The sequence below is a fragment of the Muscardinus avellanarius genome (genome assembly GCF_963383645.1).
Source record: "Muscardinus avellanarius genome assembly, chromosome: 18".
Classification (NCBI taxonomy): domain Eukaryota; kingdom Metazoa; phylum Chordata; class Mammalia; order Rodentia; family Gliridae; genus Muscardinus; species Muscardinus avellanarius.
Window position 1 is genome coordinate 46,431,326 of NC_137804.1, and position 11,185 is coordinate 46,442,510.

Below are 11,185 nucleotides of genomic sequence, written 5' to 3' on the forward strand. Positions count from 1 at the left end.
CATAGGACTGAGGCCCAGGCACCCCAGCCCGGGCGGCCGCCACCAGCAGCATGGCATCAAGTGCACGGTGCCACCGCTCAGCGCTTCCGGCTTTGGCAGGCGCGGGGAGCAACAGGGCGGCTCCCAGGGGAAGTAAGCTGCCCTGCGAGGGCGCCGGCCATGGCCCGCAATCCCAGTGCTTGGGAGGCCAGGATAGGAGGAAGAGGTTGGAGGCCAGCCTCAGCAACTCCGTGAGACGCTGTTGTTTTGGTGTGTGTGGTGCTGGAAATGAGCCCAAGGACATTCTTGCGCTGGGGTGCACCCCCCGGGCCTATTTTATTTTGAAATAAGGCCTAAGTTACAGATGGCCGAGGCTAAGCCTCGAGAACTCGGGTGCTGGCGCGGAGGGCTGCGAGTTCCGGGCCAGCCCCAGCCCCGCCGCTCCTGTCCTTCCTTGGGGGCGCGTCCTGCCTTGGCCTGCTCTGTGCCAGGCACCCGCAGGCTCTGCCCGGCCAGAGGGAAATAAGCTTGTTCTCCAGCCCCCCGGGGACTCCGCACCCCAGAACCTCGGGTTGTGGGAGCGAGCGGTCTCGAGGGGTGATCCTGCCCTGTGCGGGTGGGACGGCCGCCAGCGCCTGGGCCGAGGGGCTGGCCCGCGTGGTGAGCAGGACCCGGCAGGGGCTGAGACCTCCCTGTTGTGAGGCGCGGAGCGGGGAGCTCCTGGACACAGTAGGGCCAGGAAGGACGCTGTCGCCCCACGCCGCCCGGGGCTGTCCCCGCACGAGGGGGCCTGGGCCGGGCAGGGGAGTCCGAGCTGGTGGGGTCCACTCTCCTTACAGGCCAGATGAGCCCCGAGCCTGTGAGCCGCGAGGTGGCGGCGTGGCAACATCAGGGCCCCCGCGGCTGCGCAGCCGGGGCCAGGCCAGGCCCGAGGCCCAGGTCAGGGAGAAAGGCGCTGGAAAAATCCACTGAGCCTTTAATTCGAAGCCATCGCCCCCCAGCTGGCCCCGGCCGTGAGGGAAGGCACCGCACGTTCCTGGCTACCAGTCGGTGGCCACCAGGCCCCAGAGGTAATCGCTGATGAATTTCTTGGAGAGCTGGGTGCTGTCCAGGTGGATGGGCTGGGCCACGCTGGGGCCGTGATGGACTGCGGCTGCGATGCAAGGGAAACCGAGAGAGACCGCGGGAGCGGGAGTGAGGGGTGTGTGCGTGCGTCGTGTGCGCGTGAGTGCGTGTACGTACGTACCCACCCAGGGGCATCCTACCTCTGAGCTTTCTATCTTGGAAAGGGCCTCACCAGGGTTGAAGGGCCTCACTACTTGCTGAGGCTGACCCCGTCCTCCTGCCACAGCCTCCCAAGGACCGGGACACAGGTGCGCACCCCAGGCCCGGCCAGATGCCGGGGCAGGTGTAACTTTTCTGTTTTCTCCAGTGGCTGCGCCAATTTTTTTATGGAACCCGGGGCATCCTGCCTTTGAGCTACAGCCCCAGCTGATTACTTTGAAACACGGTCTGAGTTGCAGAGGGCCTCGCTGAGGAGCCGAGGCCGGCCGGGAGCCGCGACCCTCCTGTCCCGGCCTCCCCAGTGCGCCGCCCTGGCCGGGCTGCATCATGTCCGTCCCCGCCAACGTCTCCCAAAAAGGATACTGCCTTTGATCATGCCTGGCTCGCTCTCGTAATCCCACTCGATTTTACTGATCCGGTGATAGAGCTGGGCCACGTACCTAGACGACAGAGAGAGAGTCGGAGAGGAGGAGGAGGGCCAGAGAGCACCGCCCGCCCGCGGCCCGCGGCCGGGACCTACACGGCGGAGGGGATGGTGACCGTCGTGTCCTCGTCCACTTCTCGCTCCCGCCTCTCCAGCTCGGCCTCCATGTCCCGGAGCTCCTGCAGCTCCCGGCTGAGCTGCGTGCGGCAGGTTAAGGACCCAGGCGAGCAGGGAGGCCGCGCCCGCCGCCCGTGGTTCCCATCCCTCCTGGCGCCCGCTAGCCCCCCGGGGCCGGGCCGCGGTAAGGATATAGGAGTCCGGCCTGCAGGTGCGCGTCCTCCGCCGCCGCCCTCTGCAGCTCGGCCTCCAGCTGCTGCAGCTCGGCGCCGCCCCGGCTCGCGCGCTCCTGGGCGGCCAGAAGGCTCCCGGCCACTTCCTTTTCTGCGGCGAGGGTCTCTGCGATGGGAGAGAAGCAGGGACTCCTGGTCAGCCCGCCCCAGACGCTCCCGAGAAGAGGGGCGCCCCATCACCCCGTAACAAGCAGCACCGCCGCTGCGGGGCACCCAGCCCTTTCCTCGCCCACCGGAGTCAGGACCCGAGGCCACACTCGTGCTTTTGCTACAACCCTCCCCCTTTTTATCATGTGGTGTTGGATATTGAATCCAGGGGGGCTTATCTCTGAGCCGTACCCTCAGCCCTACATTTATTTATTTATTTATTTATTTATTTATTTATTTATTTATTTATTTTTGCGGTACTAGGAATGGAATCCAGGGGCATTCTACCCCCGAGCTACATCCCCAGCCCATTTTTTTCAATTTTTATTTATTTTATTTATTCATTTATCCTTGCAGAGTCTGGGGATGGAACCCAGGGGCATTTGACCTCCGAGCTACACCCCCTGCCCTATTTTTTTTTTTTTTTTTTTTGGTGGTACTGAGAGTGGAACCCAGGGGCTTTTTTCTACCTCCGGGCTATACTCCCAGACCTATTTTCTATTTTATTTGGAAACAGGGTCTCACTAAGTTGCTGAGAGCCTCACTTAAGTAGGTTAGCCTGGCTTCGAACCTGCGCGATCCTCCTGTCTCTACCTCCCAAGCGCGGGGATGACAAGCGTGCGCCACCATGCCCGGCGTGTTTTTATTTTGAAGCAGCGGCTCACTAAGGTACCATGCGCTGCCGGCCTCACACCCGACATCCTTCAGTCTCAGCCTCCCAAGTACTGGGCGCCACCATTGCCCAGCAGAAACTGTCTTGACTCCCCAGCAGCCTGCAGGGGCTACCGGAATAAAAACGTGTCAAACAAGATCCCCAACAAGGCTAGAAACAAGCCGAGCACGGCGGCTGGCCCGGTGACCCCGGCATTCAGGGCCCTCCCGCCCCTCTCAATCAGCCACTTTCAACTTCCAGCTGTTTTCTCTGGCACCGACAGCCCCGTTTCTAAATAATTCGCTTATGCTGCTATTTCTCCATTTGATGTGTCAGCCGGAACCCGGTGACTTCCTGCCGGGGTGGCGGGGGGCTGGCGGGGACACGGCGCCCGCTCTGCCCACCCCGAAGCTCCAGCGAGTCCTGCTTCCCCCCAGGGGCGAGCTCTTCCCACACCCTGCGGCCACCGGTCACCCGGGCAAGGTTTACGGGGGAGAAGAATCATGGAACCCTCGGCAGTGGCTGGAGGTCCAGTCCAGGCCCTCTGGCAGGCTAACCCTGGGTCTACCCCTGAGCCCCACCCCAACCAGGGGCTGCTCAAACCCCTCCCTCCTTTCTTTCAGGGCACTGGGGATTGAACTCAGGGGCATGCTACCTCCAAGCTACAACCTCCAGCCCTACTTTTACTTTTAAACAGGGTTGTTTTATTTATTTTTTATTTTTTTGGTATACTGAGGGTGGAACCCAGAGGCTTTTCTACCTCCGGGCTATACTCCCAGACATTTTTAATATTTTATTTGGAAACAGGGTCTCACTAAGTTGCTGAGAGCCTCACTAAGTAGCTGAGGCTGGCTTCGAACCTGCGCGATCCTCCCGTCTCAGCCTCCCAAGCGTGGATTACAAGCGTGCGCCACCACGCCCGGCTTAAACAGGGTCGTTTTAGATTGATGAGAGTCTCACTACCTGCTGAGGCTGTCCTCAAACCTGTGATCTTCCTGTCTCAGCCTCCCAAGTCCTAGGATTATAGGGCTCTTTATATTTTATTTATTTATTTCTTCTGCAGTACTGGGAATGGAACCCGGGGGCATTCTACCTCTGAGCTACACCTCCAGTCCTATTTTTAATTCTTTATTTTGAAACTAGGTCTCACTGAGTTGCAAAGGGCCTTACTAACTAGTAGCTGAGGCTGTCCGTGAACCGTGATCCTCCGGTCTCAGCCTCCCAAATGCTGGGATTACAAGCGTGTGCCTCTACGCCCGGCCTCCAGCCCTATTTTTTATTCTTTATTTTGAAACCGGGCCTGAGTTGCAAAGGGCCTTAGTAAGTAGCTGAGGCTGTCAGTGAACCGTGATCCTCCGGTCTCAGCTTCCCGAATGTTGGGGTTACAAGCGTGCACCACCACGCCCAGCTTATAATATTTTATTTTGAGGCAGGCTCTCGCTAAATTGTGGAGGGGCTTCCTGAATTGCTCAGGCTGGCTTCAAACCAGCAGTCCTCCTGTCTCAGCCTCCAACGTACTGGGATTACAGGTGTGTGCCTCTGCACCCAGCTCCTTCAGGATTTTGCTTAAATAATCTTAGCACAGACCCTCCCTGGCTCAGTGCTCTAAAACACCACTCCCCACTACCCCCCAGCTGGCGCCCAGCCTGCCTTTCATAACGCACAGCAGGTCCCTGTGGTCCTGCCCCTTCCTCTCCACAAGCTGTCAGGTCCGCTCGCCAGGGATTGGCTCAGGGGGCCAGGCTCACCACAGGCGCCCCACCGCACTTCTGAACAACCTCGGAGCGAACAGAGGAGGGCGAAGGGGACTGAGGCACCGAGAGGTTAAGAAACGGCGCTCAACATTCACAGCTACCAAGCAGGGGTGCTGGGATGCCCAGCTGGAGCTGACTCCCGAGGCCCAGTTGAAACCCCGTGCCCTCCAGGTCCTGCTCGCGGGGCGCTCACCAAGGGGCAGGCCCCGCGAGCTCCTATACTTACCGCAAAACCCCCGAGTTGTGGCTGTTGTCATGGGTGGGGAAACTGAGGCTCAGACGGGGCAGCCCCACTCGGCGACCCCGCCAGGTGCCAGCGCCGGGGACGAGGAACCCAGGGAGGCGGAGGTTTCTGAAGGAGGGGCCCGGGCCGAGCCGCCCGCCCCAGCCCCAGCCCCGCGCCCTCCCTGCAGCCCTCACCTCGCAGCCATTGCTCCGCGCCGTCTTGCGTCTCCAGCAGCCGCTCCACCATCTGCTCGTGGCGCCCCAGCAGCCGGCGCTGCTGCGCCTCGGCGCGGTTGGTGCCCAGCAGGCTCAGCAGCCCCTGGCTTACCTCCTCGATATCGCGGAAAGCCGCCATGGCCACGCCAGGACCAACCCCGCGCAAATTTGACTGCCCGTGGGGTCCGCCCCTTCCCGGAGAAGCTAAGTTTCATTGGCTCTCATCACCGTCAATCAACCGTGGAGGCGAATAGGCGCCGCGAGGGGCCGTCTGGGCAGGAAGAGGACGCCGCAACTCCGCTCCGATGCGCCTGCGCCGACTCCTGTCAGTCACCGGTGATGACCAATCGGCGCGGGGAGGGGACGGCTCTAGGCCCGCCTGACGCGCCTGCGCAGACTGGAAGCCGGCTCCGCGACCTTGAAGTGGGTTTGTCTTTATGGGTCCAGCGCCTGGTACGGGCAGAGTGAGGTTTTAGGGGTGAAGAGCTGGACTCGTACGGAGCTGACGCTGGACACTGTGTGCATGGGATACACACAACAGATTTATATATATATATATATATATATATATATATATATATATATATATATACACACACACATATATATAATATATATTTATATATATTTATTTATATATATGTATATATTATTTATATATATTATTTATATATATTTATTTATATATATTATTTATATATATTTATATATTTATATATATTTATATATACACTATATATATATATATATATTGTGTATATACATATATACACAAATCTATTAGCAAAATGATGTTTGCAGCCCGGCGTGGCAGCACTTATAACATCCAAGATTGCATTAAAAATTAGGATAAACGAGGCGTGGTGGCGCATGCTTGTAATCCCTGTACTTGGGCGGCTGGGACAGGAGGATCACAGGTTCTAGGACAACCTCAGCAAGTAGCGAGACTCTTAGCCGAGTGAGACCCTGTTTCAAAATAAAAACAAGCCGGGCGTGGCGGCGCACGCTTGTAATCCCTGCGCTTGGGAGGCTGAGACAGGAGGATCGCACGGGTTCGAAGCCAGCCTCAGCTACTTAGTGAGGCTCTCAGCAACCTAGTGAGACCCTGTTTCCAAATAAAATATGAAAAGGGTCTGGAAGTATAGCCCGGAGGTAGAAAGTCTCTGGGTTCCACCCCCAGTACCACAAAAGATAAAAAAAAAAAACAAAATAAAAACAAAACAGGGTTGGGATGTCGCTCTGAGGTAGAATGCCTCTGGATTAAGTCCCCAGCACCACACACACACAAATCCGGGGGTGTAGCTGGAACATAGAATGCCCCTGGGTTCCATCCCCAGGACCCAGTGGATACATCTAGCTGATCGTGGCAGCAGAGGCTTGTAATCCCAGTATTGGGAGTCTGAGACAGGAGGACCCAGGTTTGAGGCCAGCTCAGCAACTTAGTGAGACCCTGCTCCAAAATAAAAAGGGCAGGGGTGTATCCTGGAGGTGGAATCCCCAGTAACCCCGCCTCCCAAAACACCAGAGTCCCCCCGCGTTCGCACTGCGGCTCAATACTAGAGGATTTGTGTGGCACCAGGAGCTTCTGGGTTCCCCTCACTGGGGAAAAAAAAGTCCCCTTGGGTTCAGTTTCGGTCAGCAGCTCACCTGCGTCCTTGGCAAGTTCTCGACCTTTCTTTCCAAACCCTGGAACTAAAGATAGCCTCTTATCAGCAGGGGAGATAAGCCTCAAGGGTTTGTGCAACCAAAGCCCCTAGCAAAATGTTCACACACCTCCCTCCCTGCCAAAAGGCGAGAGAGGCCGCTGCCAGGCCGCGGAGAGCGCAGCTGCTGGGCTCTGATGTTCTTGTTTTAGTGCTGGGGTCCGATGCAGGGGCCTGCTACCTCTGAATGACACCCCAGCCCTTTTTCCTTTTGAAACAGGGGCTCCCTGAGTTGCTGAGTCTAAGTTGCTAAGGCTGGCCTTGAACCTGGAATCCTCCTGTCTCTGCCTCCCAAGTACTGGGATCAGAGTTGTGTGCTACCCTGCCTAGCCACCTGCAGCAGCCCCTCCCCCTTCATTATTATTAATTATTATTATTATTATTTACTGGGAATTGAACCCAGGGCCTCATACACTCTACTGAGCTCTATCCTCAGCCCTATTTATTTACTCTTTGTGTGTGGGGGGGGTCTGGGGGTGGAACCCAGGGGCATTCTACCTCTAAGCAACACCTCCAGCCCTGTTTATTCTTCATTTTGAAACAGGGTCTCGCCGGGCGTGGTGGGCACGCTTGTAATCCCAGCATTCGGGAGGCTGGGACAGGAGGATCACCGTTCGCGGCCAGCCTCAGCTACTTAGTGAGGCTCTCTGCAGCTCAGTGAGACCCGGTTTCAAAACAAAGAATAAAAAATAGGGCAGGGGCTATAGCTCAGAGGTAAGTGCCCCTGGGTTCCATCCCCAGACCTGCAAAAAAAAAAAAAAAAAAAAAGAAACAGGGTCTGAGTTGCAAAGGGGCTCACTGAGTAGCTGAGGCTAGCTTTGAACCTGCGCAATCCTCCTGTCTCAGCCTCCTAAATGCTGGGATTACAAGTGTGCACCACCATACTGGGATATTTATTCATTAAAAAAAATTTTTTTTTGTGGTACTGGGGATTTAACCCAGTGGCATTATACCTCTGAGCTACAACCTCAGTGCTAGTTTTTTTTTTTTTTTTTTTTTTTTTTGTTTGCCCGTCTGGGGATGGAACCCAGGGGCATTTGACCTCCAGGCTACACCTCCTGCCCTATTTTTTATTTTTTATTTTGAAACCAGGTCTCACTGAGTTGCAAAGGGCCTCACTAAGTAGCTGAGGCTGTCTGCGAACCACGATCCTCCGGTCTCAGCCTCCCAAATGCTGGGGTTACAAGCATGTGCCACCATGCCCGGCTCCAGCGCTAGTTTGTGTGTGTGTGTGTGTGTGTGTGTGTGTGTGTGTGTGTGTGTGTGTGTGTGTGTGAGATACTGGGGATAGAACCCTTCTACTTCCAGGCTACTCTCCCAGACCTATTTTTTTTTTTTTCTTTTTTTGGTGGTACTGGGGTGGAACCCAGAGGCTTTCTACCTCCGGGCTATACTCCCAGACCTATTTTATACTTAATTTGGAAACAGGGTCTCACTAAGTTGCTGAGAGCCTCCCTAAGTAGCTGAGGCTGGCTTCAAACCTGTGCGATCCTCCTGTCTCCGCCTCCCAAGTGCGGGGATGACAAGCGTGCGCCACCACGCCTGGCTCCCAGACCTATTTTGAATTTTATTTGGAAACAGGGTCTCTTAAGCTAAGCAAGGCTGGCTTCGAACCTGCGCAATCCTCCTGTCTCCGCCTCCCAAGCGCGGGGATCACAAGCGTGCACCACCACACCCGGCTCCAGCGCTAGTCTTTTTATTCTTTATTTTGAAACATCCCCAGGACCAAAAAACCAAAACAAAGCTGAGCTGGGGTGTTGCTCAGTGACTAGCACTGGCTTAGCTCGGGTGGGGCCCTGGGTTCCATCCCAGCCCTGCAAAAATAAAATAGACGCTAACTAAAATAAATAAATAAGCCAGAAACTCGTGGCCACGGGAAGAACGGGTCTTCATTTCAAGCTGGACTGAAAACAAAGTCGACGACAAGACGGCCCTGGCAATTGCTTTCTGAGAAAGTTTCTCATTTCCTAAAGGCCCCTTCTTGGCTCAGAAGCCCTGGGAAGCTGACAGGCGCCAAGGACCTCCCGCTTAGAAATGTATTCCTCTGCGTGAAATGGCCGGGCCTTCAAACCGTCCGAGGCCTGCTCTTATCCGTCTCCAGCTCAGCTGGCCCGGGGAAAACAGGAAGTGGGGAACTCGGGGAGAGAGCAGCGCAGATCGCGGCGCAGGGAAGGGCCGGCGGCCGGGCCTGGACGCGCCATTAGGCCCTGGTGCCGATGACCTCTTGCAAAAGCCCTGCGGCCCTGTGCTGCTTTTCTGGTCCTGGGAGGGAACCCAGGAGTTTTCTACTTCCGAGGTACACACCCAGCCCTATTTTAGTTCTTTATTTCTGTTTACTGGGGATGGAACCCAGGGTATTCTACTTCCAAGCTACACCCGCAGCCCTACTTTTTAATTTTTAATTAATTATTACTTTATTTTTTGGTGGTACTGGGGTTCCTGGAAGCCCTTCTACCTCCGGGCTACACTCCCAGACCTATTTTTACATTTTTATTTGGAAACAGGGTCTCCTAAGCCAACGCGCGCGGCTGGCTTCGAACCTGCGCGATCCTCCTGTCTCTGCCTCCCAAGCGCGGGGATTACAAGCGTGCGCCACCACGCCTGGCTAATTTTTAATTTTTAATTTTTTTGCAGTACTGGGGGTGGAACCCAGGGGGCATTCTACCTCTGAGATACATCACCAGGCCTGTTTTTTATTCTTTATTTTGAAACAGGGTCTCACTGAGTTGCAAAGAGCCTAAGTAGCTGAGGCTGGCCGCGAACCGCGATCCTCCTGTCTCAGCCTCCCGAATGCTGGGATGACAAGCGTGCGCCCCCACGCCCGGCTGCACAGCAAGCATTCCACCACTAAGTCACACCCCCAGCTCCCCTAATGTTTAAAAAATAGTTAAGTATGGTGCTACATGTCTGTAATCCTGATACTCGGCAGGTTGAGACAGGAGGATCATAGGTTTGAGACCAACCTTCAAAATTTAGCAAGACTCTGTTCCAAAATAAAAAATAAGCCTGGTGTGGTGGCGCATGCTTGTAATCCCAGTACTTGGGAGGCTGAGACAGGAGGATCCGGGTTCGTGGCCAGCCTCAGCTACTGAGTGAGGCCCTTTGTAATTTAGGGAGATCTTGTTTTTTTTGTTGTTTTTTTGTTTTTGTTTTTGTAGTACTGGGGATGGAACCCAGGAGCATTCTACCTGTGAGCTACACCCCCAGCCCTATTTTTTTAAATTATTTTGGAAGTAGAATGTCCTTAGGTTCAATCACAGCACCACAAAAATAAATAAATAAAAATAAAAGATAGCCGGGCGTGGTGGCGCACGCTTGTCATCCCAGCATTCGGGAGGCTGAGACCGGAGGATCGTGGTTCGCAGACAGCCTCAGCTACTTAGTGAGGCCCTCCGCAACTCAGTGAGACCCTGTTTCAAAATAAATAAAATAATAAAAACAGGGCTGGGGGTGTAGATCAGAGGTAGAATGTCCTGGGTTCCATCCCCAGTACCGCAAAAAAAGGGGGGGAGCTGGGGTGCAGGTGGGAGATCGAGCCTCCCTAGTATAAAACCTAGTATAGTGACGGCGGCCGGGCGCCGCTCTGGTCTGCATCCGCTCCGCATGCACGGGACCCTGGTTCCTGGCACCAAAATCCAACCCAAAATCCAAAGTAGCACGAAGAGATAAAGGCACTGAGGCGTTGGTCCTATTTGTAGCTTTATTCTTTTAAGTTTCTAAAAAAGATTACAAAAAAGAATACTTCATTTACGTGTAATACTGCCTTTATGGACGTACCGTGGTCAGAGTAAAAGGAAAGCGATGGATGCGTGGGGGGCAAGCCGTGACCCCGCCGGCTGGGGACGGAGGCGCCGGCCTTCCCAGGGGCTTAAAATAAACGCACTCGGGGACCCAGGGCTGCAGCTAACAGCAGGAAACCACTTTTTTTTCTTCTTTTGGTCCTGGGGACGGAACCCAGGGACGGTCTACCAGGAGCTACCCCCACAGCCTTTATCTTTTGAGACAGGGTTTCACTCAGTTGCCGAGGGTTTAAGTTGCGGGGGCTGGCCTCAAACCTTCCAGCCTCCAGTTTCAGCCTCCCAGGTACTGGATGGCGAGCATGTGTCGCCTCGCGGCTCCCCCGCCCACCTCCGCCCACCTCCTTCGGCTCTAACTCACACCCCCTCCTTCAGCGCATCCACCCACCCATCATCTTGGGTCTGGACCTTCCAAAAAGAAAAATCAAAACAAACCAACTACACCAAGCCAAGAAACTTACTTTTCTAGGAGAGAAGCCAGCACTTTTCCTTTCTTTTTTAAAAAATGAACCTGTGTGATTCTGTCCTGCAGAATCTCCTTCAGAGCTCTGCAGACTCAGGACAGGACGCGTACGTTCAGTGGGGACTCAGCTCCCCAACTGGAAGGCTCAAGAGAAGCCCGGAGCCCTGCCGGGCGCGGTGGGCACGCGTGGA

At 55.2% G+C, this 11,185-nt stretch overlaps 1 protein-coding gene across 1 annotated transcript; it reads right to left on the bottom strand.

The window, feature by feature from the left end:
* Window positions 1-1,019: 1,019 nt before the first annotated feature.
* SPC24 (SPC24 component of NDC80 kinetochore complex) lies at window positions 1,020-5,170 on the bottom strand (the record flags this gene model as incomplete). The annotated part of the gene is made up of 5 exons (XM_080715137.1): window positions 1,020-1,126; window positions 1,627-1,703; window positions 1,784-1,884; window positions 1,995-2,143; window positions 5,011-5,170. The coding sequence occupies 5 exons, from the start codon at window positions 5,168-5,170 to the stop codon at window positions 1,020-1,022; spliced, it is 594 nt and encodes a 197-aa protein (XP_080571263.1).
* Between the last annotated feature and the right edge of the window lie 6,015 nt (window positions 5,171-11,185).